This window comes from Squalius cephalus, assembly GCF_949319135.1.
Source record: "Squalius cephalus genome assembly, chromosome: 6".
Classification (NCBI taxonomy): domain Eukaryota; kingdom Metazoa; phylum Chordata; class Actinopteri; order Cypriniformes; family Leuciscidae; genus Squalius; species Squalius cephalus.
In genome coordinates this window covers 5,905,465-5,926,669 of record NC_137127.1, presented here as the reverse complement: position 1 = coordinate 5,926,669, position 21,205 = coordinate 5,905,465, and the positions used below count along the sequence as shown (strand labels likewise).

Below are 21,205 nucleotides of genomic sequence, written 5' to 3'. Positions count from 1 at the left end.
ATGATAAAAAAAAGTACTGTACAAATAGATCTCTCTAATTGAATAATCCGCCCTGTAGACCTTATGCGCCAGAGAAACAAGTGCGCTGCCATCTTTAGAATATTGTCTTTGAACTTCCGGTTTTGCGATCGCTCTGTATATCTCTATGGCATCGCTGTCGAGGAGTGATAAGCTGGTGAAGTGGATTTACTTAATGTAAAGTTAACGAAAGTTAATTGTAAAAAACAAACGTCAGTAGACCGGGAAGATTTTAAAACGAGCCGTTCTTTCATTAATACGTAAGATCGCTGTGAGAATACAAACCGGAAGACAAAAGACAACGAGCGCAGCGCTGAAAAGGGGCGGGGCTACATAAGGTCTATAGATCAGTGCAGAAATAGAATTGTTTAGGTTTGTTGTTGCTGTACTGAAGCACTAAATATCATGACTTCTCCATTTTGAATGTTTGCTGTGTTTCCACTGCACCCTCCAAATGGATTACCAGGAAAACACTAGAATCCTCATTGAAGTCAGTGAGATGGCATGGAGGGGCCATAGAGAGCCTCTTCTATTTTAGGCATTTACCTTTAGGTATGGAAGTGTTATGTTCCAGTAATTATGGAAAACTGTAGGAAGCACCTTGCTGTCTCTGGAAGAGATACACAATTATCTGGATGCAACTTTTCTTGTTTCATCTCTGTGTGTGTCTGTGCCGTACTGCGGGGGATAGAGGCACTGGGGCTCGTGTTCGGAATGAGAATGAATCTCTCAGAATTAGCATTTCACCAGCTCTGGCCATTCTTTCCATTCTGTGAATAGTTCACCACCAATTGACACCAATTACAGAGAGCAAAGCTGATTCACAACCCCAGATATATTCACAAGCCTCAACAATGTGCCTGTTCAGTTCGGGGAATGTTAACATTTTGCACTGCTGTTGAAACGGCCCAACGAACTGTGACCTTTTGTTTGCCTGTAAGTGTCTTTTTATGCCAACCTTTATATTAGCTGGCTATTATGTTGAGCCGTTAGCATTGTCCTGAGTTTTGGCAAAATAAATAAGGTCCATATCAGCTTATTTTAACTGCATATTCAAAACTTGTGGACTGAGAGACTGTTTTAGCATCATTTATTTACGCTCATGTCATTTACTTTCTTCGATATTTTGATATATGTGACCCTGGATCACAAAACCAGTCATAAGTCGCACGGGTATATTTGTGGCAATAGCCAACAATACAGTGTATGGGTCAAAATTATAGATTTTTCTTTTATGCCAAAAATCATTTGGATATTAAGTAAAGAGCAAGTTCCATGGAGATATTTTGTAAATTTCCTACCGTAAATATATATAACAGTTATTTTTGTGAGTGAATGCAGCACAGTCGCGAACACAAATGGACAACTTTAAAGGCGATTTTCTCAATGTTTCGATTTTTTGCATCTTTTGATTCCAGGTTTTCAAATAGTTGTATCTCGACCAAATATTGTCATATCCTAACAAACCATATCAATGAAAAGCTTATTTATTCAGCTTTCATGATGTATAAATCTCAATTTAAAAAAAATTACCCATGTGACTGGTTTAGTGGTCCAGGGTCCCATATGTCTTAGTGTTGTTTATTTTGTTTGTTTTTGGTCCATACAATGAAAGCCAATGGGGTCCAGTGTTATTTTGGACCCCATTGACTTTCATTGTATGGACAAAAATAAGGGAGAATTCGCAAGGGAATATTCACCAAAAAAAGCAAACATAAATATAAATAAAGATATTCTAAGTAAGTAAGTAAGTAAGTTAAGTAAGTAAGTAAGTAAGTAAGTAAGGAAGTAAGGAAGTAAGGAAGTAAGGAAGTAAGGAAGTAAGGAAGTAAGGAAGTAAGGAAGTAAGGAAGGAAGGAAGGAAGGAAGGATTTTGAAAAGACATGAGAGTGTATAAATTATGCCAGAACTTTCTTTTTTGCACGAATGTTTAAGTAAACTATCATTTTAAGATTCTTTTAAGAACTCAAATTAAATTATTCATGAACCTTAATCTGATATAAACCCTTTGAAGTATTCGACGAATCAAAACGTTTAGTGAAGACACTCAGGATAGAAAAGACTCAGGATGCATGTAGTTCACAAACAAAGCCGCGTGAAACCAGGAAATAAGAAACAAGATACCGTTCTATTGTAATCCAAAAAAAAAAACTAGATTGAAAAAAATATCTATGCATTGACTGCAACATATCAATATATACATTCTTGGACTGAATTCAATTAAATTGCTAATCAGAATGAATCCACCTGCAGCTACGCTGGCGTATTGTCTGGAAACGCGCACAGCTGCTCGGCTTCAGTATTTAGATGTGCTGTTATTTTTCCACAGTGTCTGCCGTGGCTGGAGGGAGGAGAGAGAGAGTTTGCGAGTTGAGGTAGTTTGACATTCAGGACTGAGCTGGGTGAATAAGGAATAAGGAGCAATAGTGGAACGTTCTATTTGATTGGTTGCGGTTCACCCTCAGGGCTGTAAACACTTCTGATTCTTTTTTGGCTGTTTGTACCACGCTCCGGATTGTTTTGGGAACTCTCACTTCCACATTTGTATTCTACAAAGAGACGTGTTGAAATTTTCATTTTCGTTTGTATTCATGAGGGGTAAATATGATTGAGGTTTTCATGAATTTACATTGCGGTTATGCAGGAAATGTACAGTAAGATCTGATCTACCTTTGTTATTCAATTTCCTTCTTCCTTTATTTTAATCTGTAAAACCCCAAACCAATTACAGGACAAAATTTTTAGTTAGTATCGTAATCCATTACACGACACATTTAAGGTAATGTAATCTGACTACTTTTTGATTACTTTTAGATTACTTTTGACCTTACTCATTTATCACATTGATTTGAAAAGGATAATCTTGTACTATATTGATGTAAAAATACAAAGAGAAAGAAAATATATTTATTTTTATTTTTTTATTAAAAACATGAAGTGCATTAAATATTATGTTACGTTTCCCAGACTGAGGTTTGTGAAGGAGCTGCAGGGTTTAAGTGAGTTTAATGGAAAACTATTAAGTAATTAAATCATAATTTTTTTTATTTTTTTTTTTATAAAACACTTACCAGAAAATTTGGATTACATCTTGCATGTCATAAATTACTACCCAGGACTGGCTCATAATAATTTCATAAATTAAATTATGAAATAGATTTCTGTACATACTGTAACCGTGCAAAATCTTTGGCAGTAATATTTGTTAAAGAAATCATTGCTTTTATTTATCAAGGATGCATTCATTTGATTCAATTAAAGGTATAGTGAAGGATCTTTCTGGATTTTAGATAAGACCCGCCCTCTCCACTTTTTTAATAAGTTTGATTGATTCACCAGAATGATTGACAATTAGGAGGACCAATAGTATAGGTGATCCACCCGGAAGTAAAAAATCCTCCACTATACCTTTAATATTAAGCAGCACAACATTGATAATAATAATAATAATAATAATCAGTGTTTTTTGAGCATCAAATCATCATATGATTTCTGAAGTATCATGTGACACTGAAGACTGGAGTAATGATGCTAAAAATTCAGCTTTGCATCATAGAAATAAATTACCTTTTGAAATATATTAAACATAAAAACAGACATAAGTAAAAAATGGTAACATTTTACATTGTAATTTTGATAGATAAATAAATGCTGCATGTGAACAAAAAAGACTTTAAAAACATTTTAAAAAATCGTACTGTCCCCAAACTTTAGAACGGTAGTGTATATTTAACAGCATACTTTATTATTTGTTAAAACAGATTAAAAATATTTTTTTCTTGTATAAAATGTTACTGTGGCCTTAACATGCAAGATTTTTTCCCTTCCATACAGATAAAGTTTTTAAAGATGGAGATGGAAAAGAAGACCAAAATCATCAAAGACCTTCAGCAAGAGGTACTGAGCACCACAATTTCTTTCTTTATATTTTTTAAAGAGGAGGAAGTATTATTAATGTATTAATTCTGAATATATGCAATAATGCCTCAGAACATCAAAGAAAAAAGAAAACGTTAATCTTTAATAGTCGTAGCATTTACAGGATATGTGAGATTAAATGCAATTAAATGAAACGATGTTGAATGTTTTCATTCATCAAGGAAGAGAACGATGCAGCCACAGCAGTTGTTTTTGCCAACAGCTGTTCATAAATGAATGGAGAAATTATGCTATGACTACTGCAATATGCTGTGTTATTCAAGGTAAAGTCTGCGGTGGAATGGTCCTTAATTGACCATAAAATTTCAATTGTCACCTTAGTTCAACTGAAGTCAAGGGAATGTGTTAAAGTACTGGTGAAAAGCTTATCACTCAAGTTAGCTTTATAGATTTACAAAATAATAATAATAAAAAATGAAGATTTAAAGGGATAGTTCACCCAAAAAAAGATGTAATCATTTACTCACCTTCATGTCGATCTAAACCTGTATGACAAAATTTGGAACTGCTTTCATTGTAAGGACAAAAATTACAAAAATTCTTTTATGTCCCACAGAATAAAGAGTCATACAGGTTTGGCCCTGAATAAAGTCTGACAGAAGTCTCGTTTTTAGGTGAACTGTCCCTTTAAGGCTGTGGGTTTTCATGGTTGTTGTCTGAAGTGACTTGACTCTGATCTGCTTGGGTGGATCCCTGTGTCATCGCAGTCTGTAGCAGGGCAGCTTCGTGTCACTTTTAATGACAGCTGCCATTTTTCTTGCAGACTTGGGCACTCGTTCTTCTTCAGAGAGGGGTTGAGATGCAAGTGTGTGGATTTGATACTCAGCCAATTCCACCTCATTGAATCGTATTGCAATGCTATTCTGCTTCATTACCTCAAACACCCTTCCACTTGCTCTCAGAACATCCCTTCCTTTCTTTTCTTTCTCCTTTCTCATTCTTTCTCTTTCACGCACAGTCACTTTAATGTAACACCTCTGTGACCCAGCAGCTATTATATATTCCCCAGTCAATCTGTTGGTGTGGGCCACTGTGACTCGTTACACAGCAGGTGTTGTAATTACAGTAAAAGTAGAAAAGAGCCTGTTGAACTCCCAGCGTTAATTTAATGACGGAAGCACCGGACATATGGTGTGAAAAGCAAGTGTTCTGCTGTGATAATGGCTGTGCCATTTTTAGTTGTATTGAAATTTTCTGTCAAACATCACTTGGTGGAAATGAGTGAAACACTGGCCATTTCTGCACCCAACATGAAAGAATTTCACAATTTGGCGCAATACAATGAAAACTGCACTTAGTTAGACTGATGCAATCAAATTATGCAAATTCAGCCCCCATTTTATTTGTTCTAGCATGCAACTTTTTCACAATTTTTCTGCCAAAACACACAAACTTGAAAGGGAATCAACACTCTGAAGGGCGTCTCATTATGTGTCTACAAAAAGACTTCACTGCCACTTAATTCTTAAACCATTTTGGACCCACTTTATATTAAGTTTCTTTAAATAGTATGTACTAACATTTAAATGAATCATTTGATACAATGCACTTTTACTTTTAGTTAAAAAATACCTTCATGTAATTACAGCTGTAAATGATTTCTGTAATGTACACTTTTGACCCTTCCCTTATCCCGTAACCCACCCTTAAACCTAGTCTCACGTAGCCAGATCTTCAGACTGACGGCAGAAGGTCTGGACTCCATCGCAGCTTTCATTGGCCAAGGGCCGACCAGTTTGTTTTGTTCAGTGTCATGTTTAGGGGTGTGAAAATGTAAAGTCGATGTCCCTACAATAACAGACTGGCGTGCAAATCATTCAAGTACATCACGCATGTTTACTGCAACAATGGTGCTGTGAACTTCACATACTTTTGAAAATCCAGCGTTTAGTTGATCCTGATAAGGGAAGTCACAACGGCGTCACAACGGCTTTGCTTCCAGGTGGAGCGTTAAAGAACGCGACACACACGTCTCCTGGAAATCCTGTAGAATTTGTGTGCCATATGCATCAAGTGTTCAGCTAATTTCCTTCATTTCCTTCATTAAGTGGTCACTAGGTTTTTTAGAGATTTTATTTTTAATCTTTTTTTTTTTGCACTTAACATTTTCAATGTGCTTAGAAACAATAGCTGGACTATCAAAATCATGATTTGTTTATTTATTTATTTATTTGTGGCAAACGAAAATCAACTTTTTTTAATGATTCTAGAGCAAATGCAAAAATATTGAGATATAGGTATATCGATTATCGTCCAAATTTGGAAGACATTGAGATTTTAGGTATATCACCCAGCCCTAAACAGGGACACTGTAAAATAAAGTGAGCTCCTGTGGTGAGATTCTAGTTTTTATTGTTATTTATGTCTATGTGGTGTTTTAATATGCTTTAAATTAAGACAAACCATGTGCAAATTCATCAGTCAATTAACTGCTGAGTATTTTCTCCTTAAAATTGCAGTAAACCAAAGAAATCGCCCGTTTCCTACCGTCACAAACATGTAATCAAACGTGTGGGCGGGGCTTTTCTCCATTGAGAAAATTTCTCCATTTTCTCCATTCCATCCATATGATGTTCTGATGCTGATTTTTAGAAGGCAGCTGTCTGACTCTGAGGTGAACAGTATGGTTTGTGGAACATTATTAGCTGTTTGATAACACAGTCAAGCCAAAGGCTAATCAAATCAATTACCGTTATGTGTCTGATATTGTAGAGAATGATACATAAAACGCATTATCATTCTGATGCATCGACTTGTAGATACCCTGTATAATTCACTCTTCCTCTTCTGAATCAGTTTCTGGTTCAAATATATATGGCTGGATTAAACCAATTGTGTAGCGTTTACTATGCAGTTGAGCGAGTGGATCAGGAAGTCCGAGCTGGTGTGAGTGAGTGGAGGCGGGGCTAATTTGCATATTCATGCTTCCATGTATACTAAATGAAGCAAAGGTGTAGAGTTGCATTCAAGCTATTTTAAGACATGAAGAAATTATTCTCACAGGAAAAAAAAACATTTAAATATGTAATTTTGATCATCAAAGATGATTCTTTAATCATTGACTGCAGGGGGACTTTAATGACCCTAACGAAAATAATTTCCAGAAGTTTTTGTGTGTTAATGATTCAAGGTTTTGTTAACATGATCTCTCTGTTTATGCTGAATACAGAATACAGCATACAGAAATATAAAGGCTAGTGCATTGTTGTCTTAATATTTCAATGTGTACTGTTATTATGCTCTAAAACAATTAAAGGTAATTGTACTTCAACTGTCACTAACTCTAATTGCATGGTTGCTGATGGGTTTTCTCTGCAAAACAACACCAAAAATACCACAGCAACATCACAATTTAGGAGAAAAGCCTCTAGAAAGTCAGAACATTGTTTTTTTTTGGGGGGGGGGGGGGGGGGATTATCAGACAAAAAGTCCTGTGAAATACTGGTAGGTCTGAATCTGGGAGACATTGCCAGTAAAAGCATGTACATTTGCATCTGAGAGAGAGAGAGAGAGAGAGAGAGAGAGAGAGAGAGAGAGAGAGAGAGAGAGAGAGAGAGAGAGAGAGAGAGAGAGAAAATAAAAGCAAAGGGACATGAACAGAGAGAAAAACAGAGGAGGAGGTGGAGAAAAGCACTAGATTAAACTCAGCAACACCATCATCTCTGTATTGATTCTTAATCTACCATCATCTATTTCCATAAAGACATCCACTGCAGGTTATTACAGAAATGAGGCATATACTCCTGGGTCACCTTGAGCTTCAATAAGCTTGTGAGGGAACTGTCAGAATGAGCTCCGTGGAAACAGTTGAAGCATGGCTTTTGTCTGCAGGGACAGGGTACCATTAAACTGAGTGTATTTACCTAGATAAAACAAGACGTCGGGGCTTGTTTCATGCTTGATGTTACAAAGCCGACTGTACAGTATATCTCTGTTTATTGCCTTTTCCTGCCTTGCAGAATAAAAGCTTGAAGAACAAACTTCTGTCGGGGACCAAGCTCTGTGACATACACGCAGAGGAGGTATGTTGCTTCGGACCGTTGCACACGAACACAGTAGGAAATATGGCAGCAATTATACTTTATCCATCAAGCTTCAGGCCAATAAGTAATATTGCTAGTACAAGGCCTATTTACACTCATTCACATGACACCCTCAGACTTTTGAGCTTGATTTTGAATGCAAGTTCCAAAAATATAGAAACGTATTATTTTAGAATTTATATTTATAGTACGTTTCATGACTATGATTATGAACAAAATGTTTTTTTCTCTTAAACTCAGTGGTCAAAATCTTGCATTCCCATCATTGGCTTAAAATTGGAACACACACACATACATGTACAGTATAACACACATACAGTACATACATAATGTCAATAAGATTTTTGAAAGAATTTTCTTATGCCCACCAAGGCTGCATTTATTTGATCGAAAATACAGTAATATTGTGAAATATACAATTTAACTAATAACTAATATTTCAAAAATAACTGTTCTCTATTTAAATATATCTATATATATATTAAAAAGCTATTTATTTCTGTAATGTCAAAGCTGAACTTTCAACACACACACATTCTAGTTTGGTGCTAGATTCAAGTGCAACCAACTTGATATTATAAATTCAACCTTCCAGTTTTTCCAAGCAAAGGAAATTGCCAAGGTAGACAACTAAATGCAAGTGTTATTTTGGTTCCCTATGGGGAAGAGAGTAATGAAATGTCATTAGTTTTGTGGAGGTGTTGTACACTTCAGTTACTAAGAGATTAGTGAAGACTAAAGAGAAAGAGAAGTGTATGTGTGTGTGCGTGTGTTCCTGTGAATGTTTACATCTGTGGCAGCAATCCACAGGCAGCAAGCCAAGACAATGCCGTAGCATGGAGTGAGTGTGATTGTGCGAGTGTGTGTTGATGTGTTAATGTGTTCGCGTCGCCGCGTGGTCCCTGCAGTCCACTGAAGGGAAGAGTTTTATATTTTCTTGCTCAGTGACGGTCTCTCCTTTGAATTGGAGCTTTGCCCAGCAAGGGACACAAATGAACACTTCGGCACGGCCACAAAAAGCCCGCTACACAATCTAAAACCAATTTTACTATATGAATAAGCTAACGCACGTTCTCTCTTATCTTCTTTTTGCAGTCCAAAAAAATCCAAGCCCAACTGAAAGAGCTGAGGTACGGCAAAAAGGATTTAATTTTTAAGGTAAGAACCAAACAAAGAGGATGTGTCTTTACTGTACCCTTGCATGATTTAGCTTAACGCTATTGTGTGTTGTCTTGTTACTGTAACCATTCAAAAGATATTTATGATTTAGTTTACAATGTCACAATCACCAGATGTACTGCATGTAATCTCTTGATGAGCAGTTTTCTGAGTGTCGACCTGTTTACTGTACTATTGAAACAGGAATTTTCAGCTTGTCGTGATGAAATACACTACCGTTCAAAAGTTTGGGGTCAGGAAGATTTTTTTATGATTTTGAAAGTCGTCTTTTATGCTCAATAAGGCTGGATTTCTTTGATCCAAAATACAATAAAAACAGTAATGCATATTAAAATATATTTTATTCCTGTGATGCAAAACTGAATTTTCAGCATCATTATCCAGTCTTCAGTGTCACATGATTTATTTTAATTTTTTTTGTGGAAACCGTGACACATTTTTTTCTTCAGGATTTTTAGATGAATACAAAGGTCAAAAGAACTTTTATTTTAAAATAGAAATCCTTTGGAAAATTATATAGGCCTATATGCCCTTACTGTGACTTCTTGCTGAATGAAAGTGCTAATTTAAACATTTTAAATAAAAAAAGAGAGAGAAAGAGAGAGGAAATCGTACTGACCCCAAACTTTTGAACAGTAGTGTATACATTTTAACCAAAGGAAAAAGAGAAATCAAATCAAATACAATTGCTACAGTAAGTTCAACTTTTAAGAGTACAAAGGCATTTAGAGCTTCCACAAATGATTCCAAATGGGGTCTTTAACCTCTTTTAACCATTCTGACTTCTGAGATGCTTTTGAAAGTGCAAACAAAGCAATGTGAATGTCACCGTCCAAAGAAAATCATACGCAATAATCTCCATTTTTGGCCAAAATAAAACAGATTAGGGGTAATATGTGCACTCTAGTTGAATGGTTTGACCTTTTTATGTGAGATGAGGGTGAAGATTCATGGAAAAAAACAGCGACCTTTCCTGTCATGTAGGTTGACCTTTCCTCTCTTATTTGCAGTGTAAGATGGGAAAATGTCAGCTGATATTTCCAGCACATTGCCCTTTGGTACCATCATACAAGAACTGGGTTTTCACACAAAGTGCATCACTTTGAAACCATTGCTTCTTAATCGGGAAGACAGCCTAACACGAGTTGTCAAATATGTCTCGTCTATTTTGTTGAAAGAATATTACTAATTTTGTTGGCCGAGGCGCCTGCAAAACATATTCAAAAAGCAATATCCAATCTGGGCTTACTTTCCTCTAATGTGTTTTTATCTGCGCTGTACATCAATTTCTGCCTCCTTTTCTTGAAATCAATGAAGGAAGATTATCCTTCCTCCTTTTATATTCAAGACTAAAGAAGTTCTTTTCAGAGTTTATATCTGGAGTTGCTTTTTAAAAACGAGTCGGTTTGAAGTGGCATTGTTCGGTAATGGGAAGCAAAGGTAGAATATTCAGAGTCTCAGGATAGCACAGCAAAGCTCGAGAAGGACAATGAGCAAGATTGCTTTGTCAAAGTATTTTTCCCGGATCTAGCCAGCATTAAATGGATTTTTTTTCTTGTTCAAACCACTGCCATTTATCACAATCATTTTTAGTCGTGAATTACCTGAAAGATGCACATGTCCTGTACTGTATGTGTCAAATGATTCATAGAAACAGACTGTTACATATTGTGTGACATTTCTGTTTATTCAAACATACTAGCATTTGCTTGGTACTGTAGTTGTCCTTTATCACCTGTTTTACCGTCATTCCTCTTCAGTTCCTGTAGCAAAACGCCATACTTGTTTAAGATTTGGCCATTTCTTTGGTGGCTCTTTTCTGGCATGCTCGAAAGATGTCTGTGAAAATAATTATACATAGATTAAAGATTAAATAGATTCAATTTTGATGGCAGTGACAATAGCTTGTTATAACACAAAATCAGAATGATTGCAATTTGTTCTTTGTTTTAATTATATTTTGAATACAGTTTTCTTTTTTAATAAATCGGCAGCTACTTAACAAGCTATTGTGATTATGGTAATATTACATTGATTGAAAACAAATCCCATTACAGAATATCCTACATTTGTCAGTCAGTATAACAGTGGACATTTATTTAGAGCAGTGTTTCTCAACCGGTGGGCCTCAAGACCTTTTTAAGAGGTTCTCGGAGTGTATAGTCAAAGAAACAACAACGAAAACAAAAAAACTTAATTTTAAATGCTTTTCTGATGCAAGACTTTTATTTTGAAAGACCTGCTTGAAAGCTGTTGACTCTTCTGTCTGATGTATTTTAAGTAAAGAGTGCCTGAGAAAAATGTGTTTTCTTGATTCAGTATTTGCTGTCAGATGAAATGTTGTCAGGCAACATGTCAGTGTCATTATTCTCTCACCTCGGAAAAACAAACTTTCCTGTCCTGTCAGACGGTAAACTGTGCTTTTCAATTGCACGCATTGTATTCATTAAAGAGCAAATTAAATTATGAGCATGCAACAACTTATGTTGTTAATTAGTATGTCATGAAATTATCAAAGTACTAATAAATTACGTAACTGGTATGCGTGCGTTAGCTGGTAAGGATTTGCATGCTGGTATGATGTTCATCCTGTTTATTAGGATCAGTGTCCATGTATTTTATTAACAGGTCATGTTAGTATTGTTAGCATTTACCATGCATACTGTAGTTTCCGTATAACCCTAATCCAAAATTACACTACATTTTTACTTTGTGATGTTTTCTATATTTTTGATGACTTTGGTGGCTCAATGCCAACTTAATAACAAACAAATAGTTTGGGACTGCTATTTATTAGCCTTACCTTATACTGTTTATTCATCAGTGTTAGTTATATTTTTACAATGTGTATGTGATGGAAAGTGGGATGGTACCTATGTGTGTGTCAATGTTTTTTTGAGAAATAAGTTTGTTTGATTTAAATTCCTAAATGGCCAAACCAGTTGAGAACCACTGATATAGAGTCACTAGAGCATTTATAATATGATATGAAATGAAATATTAAAGATTTGTTTGGTTTATCTAGCCAGCTGCATTAATCTTATTTTCACTTTAATTAAATTGTTTTTGGTGTGTGTGTGTGTGTGTGTGTGTGTGTGGGTGTGTGTGTGGGTGTGTGTGTGGGTGTGTGTGTGGGTGTGTGTGGGTGTGTGTGTGTGTGTGTGTGTGTGTGTGTGTGTGTGTGTGTGTGTGCTTAACCACTGTGTCACTGAGGAAAAAAAACACAATCTTAGAGCTATTTTTCTTTAGACTGATGTGTCTTCCATTGATTTTGTTTCATGCTCAAAACCAAAGGCTTTAGTAGTTTCTAAAGGTTTAACCTCGTTCCTGTAAAGCTATTGAAAAACGAATTTAGCTTTTTAGAACAAACAAAATGACTTCATCTTTTTTCAGGATATCAGGAACCTTGAAACTTGTGAAAGTGCAAAATCATAGCTTGTTCATTTTAGATTTTAATGACTTACTCATATTTAAGAAACTATGTATACAGTTCAGTCCATTCTGTAAAGAATGAATACCTAAATTATCTCTTATATCCAAGCTTGTTAGTTTTCATTGCCCAGATAAGTGCTAATCATCCCAGATGGGCAATCTCTGTTACCTATTTAGATCTCAATGAGTCTCTTGTTGACTGCACACACAGCGTCACAGTCACATAGCAATATTTATGAAACTATACTAATGACATACTGAAGGCAGGTCATTATGTAGTTCTGCCTGAATAAAGAGCGCCATGCTCAGTGATATAAGGATTCACAGTAGAGTTCACAGAACCAAAAGTATAATATCTAGATGAATATAGAAAGTGTGCAAAATGAGCTAATTTTATTTTAGCAAGATTTATCTTTAAATCTGCTAGAAATATTAATTTATATCTAGCTAAAAAATGGTTATTTGGTTAGTTTGTTCATTTTGCACACTTTCTATGCACAAAGTCTCTGAACACAATATTCAAATATAATTTAACCCTCTGGTGCTCTTGGGTCATTTTTGACCAAAAATGTTTTTTATGGTTAGTTTTTTTTTTTTTTTTTTTTTTACTTCATCGGAATGGTACAAAACTTGTTTGTTAACAGTTTTGGCACTTGCTATGTGATATGGGGTAACAGTTTAGGACCCAAGGACCAGATGTTTGAAAGAAGACCCGGAGTCAGAATTATAATAAATTGAAGAAAAGTTTTACTGAAGATAGTTTGCAGTTTCATCAGCAGAAGTCAGCTTCAAGACTCACACAGGAGTTCGTAGGCCGCGTAGATCACAGCAGTTATACTCTACACCAAGGTCTAAGCTACGTCCTTGCTTCAGGTTGAATGATTCTCATTGGCTAAGAAATAGATAAACATAGTAATTTTCCAGACATATAGAGATAGACTGAAGCATATCTAAATCGATTATGCAGCTGACACTCGGACCCTGAAGTTAGGCACGTCGTGACCTTCCAGTTCTCAGATTTGGGTTGCCGGGCGCCAGCATGTCCAGAACAACAACTCAGTCAATCTCCAATTAGTGGTTTCTTAACCTGAACCAAAAAGACTAACACACACACTGACACACAGCTTTAACAAGGTTGGATTTGGCCAGGCTCTAACTATAAACAGGAGAGTCGTCTCAAAACATCAAGATAATGCGTTCTTTCTCTCAAGGAGAGCTACACTGTAGTCTAACTGGAAAGTAAGGCTTTAACAAAGAAATGATCCCTTAAACTATTGGCTTCAATGACCCCTGTAGGTTTTAACATGTTAAAGACCTTTCTCAAACACAAAACAAGTCCATATTTCTTTTCTGGAAGCTGGGCTAAATAAGCAAGCACTGTTACTGCATGCAGATATTAAATACAGACTTTAAAGAATACATGAAAAGAACATTTCAGTAATCACACTGGTAACTTCTATAACAAAGTAAAATCTCCAGAGAAGTTATTCAACTCATTTGATATTTAGAAGGAAACATATTGATTAATACCTTGATTATAATCACTCATTACATATACATTGAAGCAGCAGTGCATTCCAGAATCAACCCGCTTCAGAACACACACACAAAAATATAAATGGGTGCATTGGAAATTATTAGGAAAGAATTTCATCTAGTGGACATGTTTGATACTGCACTCAAACAAAATCTTACTGAAAGCTACATTTTTGAGATATCAACCTCAAATTTGGAACACAGCTTTTTTAGATTTATGGGTTTTCTCACAGTTACAGTATATATATATATATTTAAAATAGTATTTTTGTGCAGTTTTCATAACAATAATCCAAAGAGTCTATAACTTTTTACAAGTAGTTTGAACTAAGACTTATGTGAGTTTGGTAAGATGATACGAGGATCTTCTGTGCAGGGACAGCAACTGATGGACTTGGAGAATAAACTCAAAGTAGCCAAAGATGAACTGGAGAAGGCAGCGCTGGATAAGGTGAGGCATCAGCTTTACTGTTTTTCTCTTCTGCTATCTTCTAAAATGTAAACTTTGAGAATGAATTGTATTATCTCTTTAGGCCAGGGATTTTGCAATTTCAGCAGAGAGCGAGGAACAGATAAATGGTTTGAGGACAAAAGGATAAGATGACAGCCTGATAAACATTTGCCCATTAATCTCATGTGTGTTGTCTCACTTAATCTGTCGCAGGAGTCACAGCTGAAAGCCCTGAAGGACACCGTACATATCTGCTTCTCGTCTGTCCTACACAGCCAGACAGGAAGTTTACACAGATTCCCAGCAACACCCTCCAACCTGTTGAGGTACTCACCCCTGCTCAACAACTCAAGAGTCACCTTTCAGCAGCCGCACGCAAAGGTACGAACACCAAAACCATTCTCTGATGAGATGAAAACGCAAGATTTTAAATGACCATCAGACGTAGTCTGACCAAGACAGACTTTTTTATTTTGGTTTATTCATGTCATAGACGTGCAATCAAATATTAAAGGGATGGTTAAAAATAATTTGGCAACGATGTACTAAAAATGGAAAAGTTTTTCCTTTGACAACTAAAAGCGCTGTATTCTGGTCAGGCCAGTAGATGGCGATGTCACTTTGTAAAGAAACACCACAGGCCTGTAGACTGAACACGTAATGCACGTTCGCACGACGTCACAGTTTTCATAAATTTGCGTTTTTAACGTTTACATGGAGACGGTTTAGTTTTCAAAAACGTGCACTTTGAAACCTGCTTTCAAAAGTTTCGGTTTTCAGGCCCTCAAAACGCTGTTGTTGTGCTAATGAACGGCCAAAGCGCTTAAAAAGTTTTCTGTTTTTAGTTGAAAACAGCTAGGCTGTGCACAGACATTTTGAGGGGGAGATGCTCAAGTAGAATAAAGGGTAACCCTTTTATAATTATTAATAATAAAAAAAGGTTACATATTGTTGATCATCTTTTAATTAATGACACTATTTAACACTATACACAATAGGGCTGTTATACCAATTAAATGAAATCGGTATCAACAAAATCCATCTTACCATTCATCAAAATCCATTTACACTGCAATTACAATTGCCCAAATAATGTAATGAGATTAATGTTCTAAATATAACATTTTGAGTAAAGAAATATGAAATGATACTATTATATATGAAACCAAATTGACTCACCTGATTCGTTCAGCAAAAACAGTCAACATCAACAACGTTGTGTCGAAATTCTCAATTCATATAATCAAATTATTGTTTCTTGAACTGTTGTATAAAATGAATATCACATTTTGCAATCATGCTGATATTCGAGAAAATGGCACTCTTGCTCGTATTATGTATTATCTATATGCATGTATATGCAGCATGCTTTCAGAAACCCTCCACTTTCCCCAGCTCCACCTGTGTAGATCTGCTATGGGGGTTCATTTGTGTATGTTGCATGAGCAATAGCATGTCATAAATGCTCTATGAATGTATTGGCAGTAGCAAATCTTGGTACTTTCTCTACAGAAGCATAACAGATCGATTCCACCAAGACCAAATACATTAACATTGCCATATCCATTACCATGCCAATCTCTATTACCATGCCAATTTCCCGAAAGTTGTCATGACAGAACTGTATTATGCTATAAACACAAAATACAAGAACTTGTACAAGGGCAATTCATATCTTGAATGAATAGATGGACACTGAAGCTATCAACCTTCATAAACGACAGTAACGTACCATAAAAGTATGCGTACAGTTTGCTAGATTCAAAACTTCTGAATCCAAATGAAAGCTTTGTGTAAGAAAAAGACCAATGCGAAAATTGTTATTCACTGAAAATCTGAACATTTTAAAGTAAAAACGTAGCGCACTTGCGTGTTCTATCCAACTTATTTTGCAAGACATTTGACATATATAAATATACATCAGCACATTATATTCCTTTAACAGTTGTATTGTTATCTCATACTGTAAGCATAGTGTGATTTGTAAATTGACGATGAGAGGTTTGTTACTCTGAGGCAACATTTTTAGGATTAAATGTCATAATCCACATGTCACCCAAACTGTTAAGTAACAGCTCTTTCAGTGCATACAGTACTACTGAGAAAACAAACATTAACAGTGCTTGATTTATTTAGCAGACAGTGTGGGAGAATCTGCGTCTATTTTTTCCCCTAGATGACGCAAAAGCACTCAGCCTCAGTGAGAAGAAGTGTTGCTCAGAATCTCAATGCTTATATGTATTAAACCCAGAGGACAGAGCAGTGCTTTTTGATTACGCTCCAATACTCTTGTCCATAAGCGAGAGGTCTCCACAGAACCATATTAGAGAACATCAAAAGACCTCATAAAACAAGGCTTTAGCCTTCAGCTTTTTTTCTCGAAAAAAGCTTATTTTTTTATGAAGGAATATGTTAGGTACTGAACATGGTATTCAAAATGCATTATTATCATAGACAGTATATAAACTGGACACAGCGACCCCATTGGATTCAACGGAGACAAGTGAAGTCAATTAGAAGCACTTACTTCCTGATGGTCGAGCGTACTGCGCAGACTCAAACTGAGCTTGACGACGTAGATGTGACGTGAGCAACCCGTCTGTCTTCTAGTAGCTGTGCCAAGCGAAATCTGAATCGTTCCCTTCCGAAACTTGCAGAGACGGAGAGTGTGAGTAGGAGGTGTCCATGAGCTAGGAGCAGGAGCAACTTTTGCTAAGTATTCTGATTAGGGCTGTCAAACGATTAATCGCGATTAATCGCATCCAAAATAAAAGTTTGTGTTTACATAATATATGTGTGTGTACTGTGTATAATTATTTTCTATATATAAATACACACACATGCATGTATATATTTAAGAAATATTTGCATGTATATACTGTGTATATATATTTATATTATATATAAATATTTTACATATAAATAACACATTTTTCCTAAATATATATGCATGTGTGTGTATTTATATATAGAAAATAATTATACTCCATACACACACACATATATTATGTAAAAACAAACTTTTATTTTGGATGCGATTAATCGCGATTAATCGTTTGACAGCCCTAATTCTGATTAATTATTTTGTCATTTTGCCTCCACGTCCCCCCGATTGCACGCAAGCTTCTCCTCCTGTCAATACGGTAATTTCTCTACTGTGCGACAGAGAGTCGCGTGATTATGACGCAATCATTAGCCTATTTTTACAAAAACTGCTTCTACGGGGCCATAACGTAAGATACAAGGTAATGGAGCCTTTTATACATTTTTGTGTTTCTTTAGAAATAAATAATGGACAAATGGAGTCTTTAAACACCTCAGATGTAAAGTTATTCACTGTCAAAGTGACGCCAAAATGAATGGGAGTCAATGGGATGCTAACAGCAGGTGATGGTCCGCTAGCCAATGGCGGCGCCCGGGGAAACTTCAGAATAATATGAAACCCTGCCCCCCTGATTATTATTAAAGGGTTAGTTCACCCAAAAATGAAAATTCTGTCAGTAATTACTCACCCTCATGTTGTTCCAACCGCGTAAGACCTTCGTTCATCTTCGGAACACAAATTAATATATTTTTGATGAAATCTGAGAGCTGTCTCACTCCTCCGTAGGCTGCTATGTGACCGAAACTTGCTGGCCCAGAAAAGTTATTAAAGAGATCGTTAATATAGTCTAAGTGACTCCAGTGGCTCGATCTTAAGTTTATAAAGCGACGAGAATACTTTTTGTGCGCAAAAACAAACAAAAATAACGACTTTATTCCACTATTCATTTCCTTCTCTCTGGACCTCTAGTTGGTTCGCGTAGTGTTTTTGCGCAGCGCGTCTGTGTTACACGTCACCACGTAGGCTCACTATTGGCCGACGTCGGTCATGTGTGTGATGCGTGATGACGTGCAACACAGACGCGCAGCGCAAAAACACTACGAGGTCCAGAGAGAAGGAAATGAAAAGTGGAATAAAGTCATTATTTTTGTTTGTTTTTGCGCACAAAAAGTATTCTCGTCGCTTGATATACTTAAGATTGAGCCACTGGAGTCACTTGGACTATATTAACGATCTCTTTAATAACTTTTCTGGGCCAGCAAGTTTCGGTCACATAGCAGCCTACGGAGGAGAGACATGGCTCAGATTTCATCAAAAATATCTTAATTTGTGTTGCGAAGATGAACGAAGGTCTTACGCGGTTGGAACAACATGAGGGTGAGTAATTACTGACAGAATTTTCATTTTTGGGTGAACTAACCCTTTAAGCACTCATGAAAGGAAAAAAAGATGCAGTATCTGCTCATACAATGTCATATTTGTTTAATTTCCTTAGAATCTTTATATGAAGAGTTTCACTTTGAGCTTTTCAGCGAGACTTTCATTGGAAACCGGACACAAATCTCAACCCTGAAAATTCTAAATGTTCTCTTAAGATTAAATATGTCATTGTGAAATATCTGTCCATGGTTTTCTCTCAAGTAAAAATCACTTTCTTCCACTCAAATTAAGTGGATGAGCAGAAGACATTTAGTCCTTCTTACAGTGTCCCATTCAGCATTTCATTACAGTCCCTATTCATCAACTGTTGGGAACATAATGAGCCTTAATCCATTCCAAACAGCCGTGCAAAACCTGTACTGTCAGCCAGCGCACACTAGTCCCTGATGCTGAAAGATTCATCAGCGTGAGGTTTTTACAATTAGCCAGTTTTAAATGATAGTCGCTTCATGTTTAACAGCCGTTGAAAGATGTCATGTGCTGCAGGTTTAGTCACATGCAACATTTATGTGTTTGTGCTGTTTGCCTGTCAGCAAATACTGTGTATGTGAAGTAGATTGTTTAGATCAGAAGATCATTATGCAAATATTAATGCAAATGAATTTGAGAAGTTTATAATTTATATAGATCCACAAACAGCATAAAAACATAAGCTTAGGTGTTATAATATATATAAAAAATGTGTATATATTATATATCTATCAATATGTTTTAATTTGCATTACAAGCCTATTTTAATAAAGCATTTAAAAAAAAAAAAATATATATATATATATATATATATATATATATATATTTAATTGAAATTTGATTAATCACAAATACACAGGTCACTGCATACATGCAATTATAAAAAAGCAATAATACAATTTTAATAAATTCAAATTATATAATATAAATAATATAAATATAACTTTCATATAGGCAATTTATTGCATCAGAAATATATCACTTTGTTCCCATTAGTTAACTTTAGTTGATGCATTAACTAAACACTAATAATGAGCAATGCATTTGTTACAGTATTTATTCATTGTTCTTCACATTTATACAAATACAACTATTAGTTCATGCAAGCTCTGATTCATTAAATATTAATAAAGACTTTTTATTGTATTGATGTATTAGTAAATCAACATTAAAGGTGCATTTCTGCACCTTCAGCGATTTCTGACAAACGTTGTTGAAAGTGGATCGGACCGAGCAGACCAACACACTTGTAGCCAATCAGCAGTAGGGGGCGTTTCCACTCATGATAGCGGAGAAGAGAGAGTGAGCCAATCAGCGGTGGGGGCGTGTCAACTCATGATGGGGGAGGAGAGAGAGTGAGTCAATCAGCAGTAGGGGGCGTGTCCACTTATGATGGGGGAGGAGAGAGAGTGAGCCAATCAGCAGTAGGGGGCGTGTCCACTTATGATGGGGGAGGAGAGAGAGTGAGCCAATCAGCAGTAGGGGGCGTGTCCACTCATGATGGGGGAGGAGAGAGAGTGAGCCAATCAGCAGTAGGGGGTATGTCCACTCATGATGGGGGAGGAGAGAGAGTGAGCCAATCAGCAGTAGGGGACGTGTCCACTCATGATGGGGGAGGAGAGAGAGTGAGCCAATCAGCAGTAGGGGGCGTGTCCACTAATGATGGGAGAGGAGAGAGAGTGAGCCAGTCAGCAGTAGGGGGCATAGGCGCCGATTTATGTTTTCCTCCGTGGGTGCTCATGGGAGCACGCCCTTTAAAAAAAAAAAAAGTCAAAAAATGTTTGCATTTCAGAACCTTAGGAAATGGACAGCGGCCGACACGAACACTACACACACCTATTTACTTGATAATAAAGCCGTAAAGTAGGCTATCTTTCAACTCAGGACAGCGCCACTTCTCACTATACAGACAGGATTGGAGATGAAAAGTTTAACTGACACGTAACCGCGATCAGCTAAGCCTTTCACAACATTGTTTTCTTCAGTTTTCACTAGCTATTATTTTCTTCAACTCCTCAGCATCCATCTCGACTGCAAGCAGATCGCGCGCGCGGTTATGATGACTTTGTAAAAGTGAAAGTAGGTATAGAGACTCCTGGGAGGGCGTGGGCTCAAGGCTCAAATAAACTGATGTGGATTTTAAATTATTTTATTAACTTGAAATACAGGCATATTTTTGTACATGTGTTCCTAAAAATGTGCATATATTTTTACGTTTGCACGTGATTGTTTTAAACCCGTGTTTAGACCCGTGTTTCCCCCGTGACCGACCCGACCTGCACCCGTTTGAGTAAAATTTGCGGGTCACCCGTCGGGTACCCGAACCAGTGCAGGACTCTGTCACACAAGTCCACACAGTATAAATTTGATTTG

The 21,205-nt window shown here is 36.4% G+C and overlaps 1 protein-coding gene across 2 annotated transcripts in view; it reads left to right on the top strand.

Moving 5' to 3' along the window:
* luzp2 (leucine zipper protein 2) overlaps positions 1–21,205 on the top strand; it is a gene marked incomplete at its 5' end in the record, with an annotated part of 117,925 nt that overhangs the window by 82,492 nt on the left and 14,228 nt on the right. For both annotated transcript variants that reach the window (XM_079874763.1, XM_079874762.1), the window contains 5 exons: positions 3,853–3,915; positions 7,917–7,979; positions 9,096–9,158; positions 14,524–14,598; positions 14,812–14,979. In XM_079874763.1, coding sequence (XP_079730889.1) covers positions 3,853–3,915; positions 7,917–7,979; positions 9,096–9,158; positions 14,524–14,598; positions 14,812–14,979 — 432 coding nt within the window. The remainder of the gene's footprint in view (positions 1–3,852; positions 3,916–7,916; positions 7,980–9,095; positions 9,159–14,523; positions 14,599–14,811; positions 14,980–21,205) is intronic.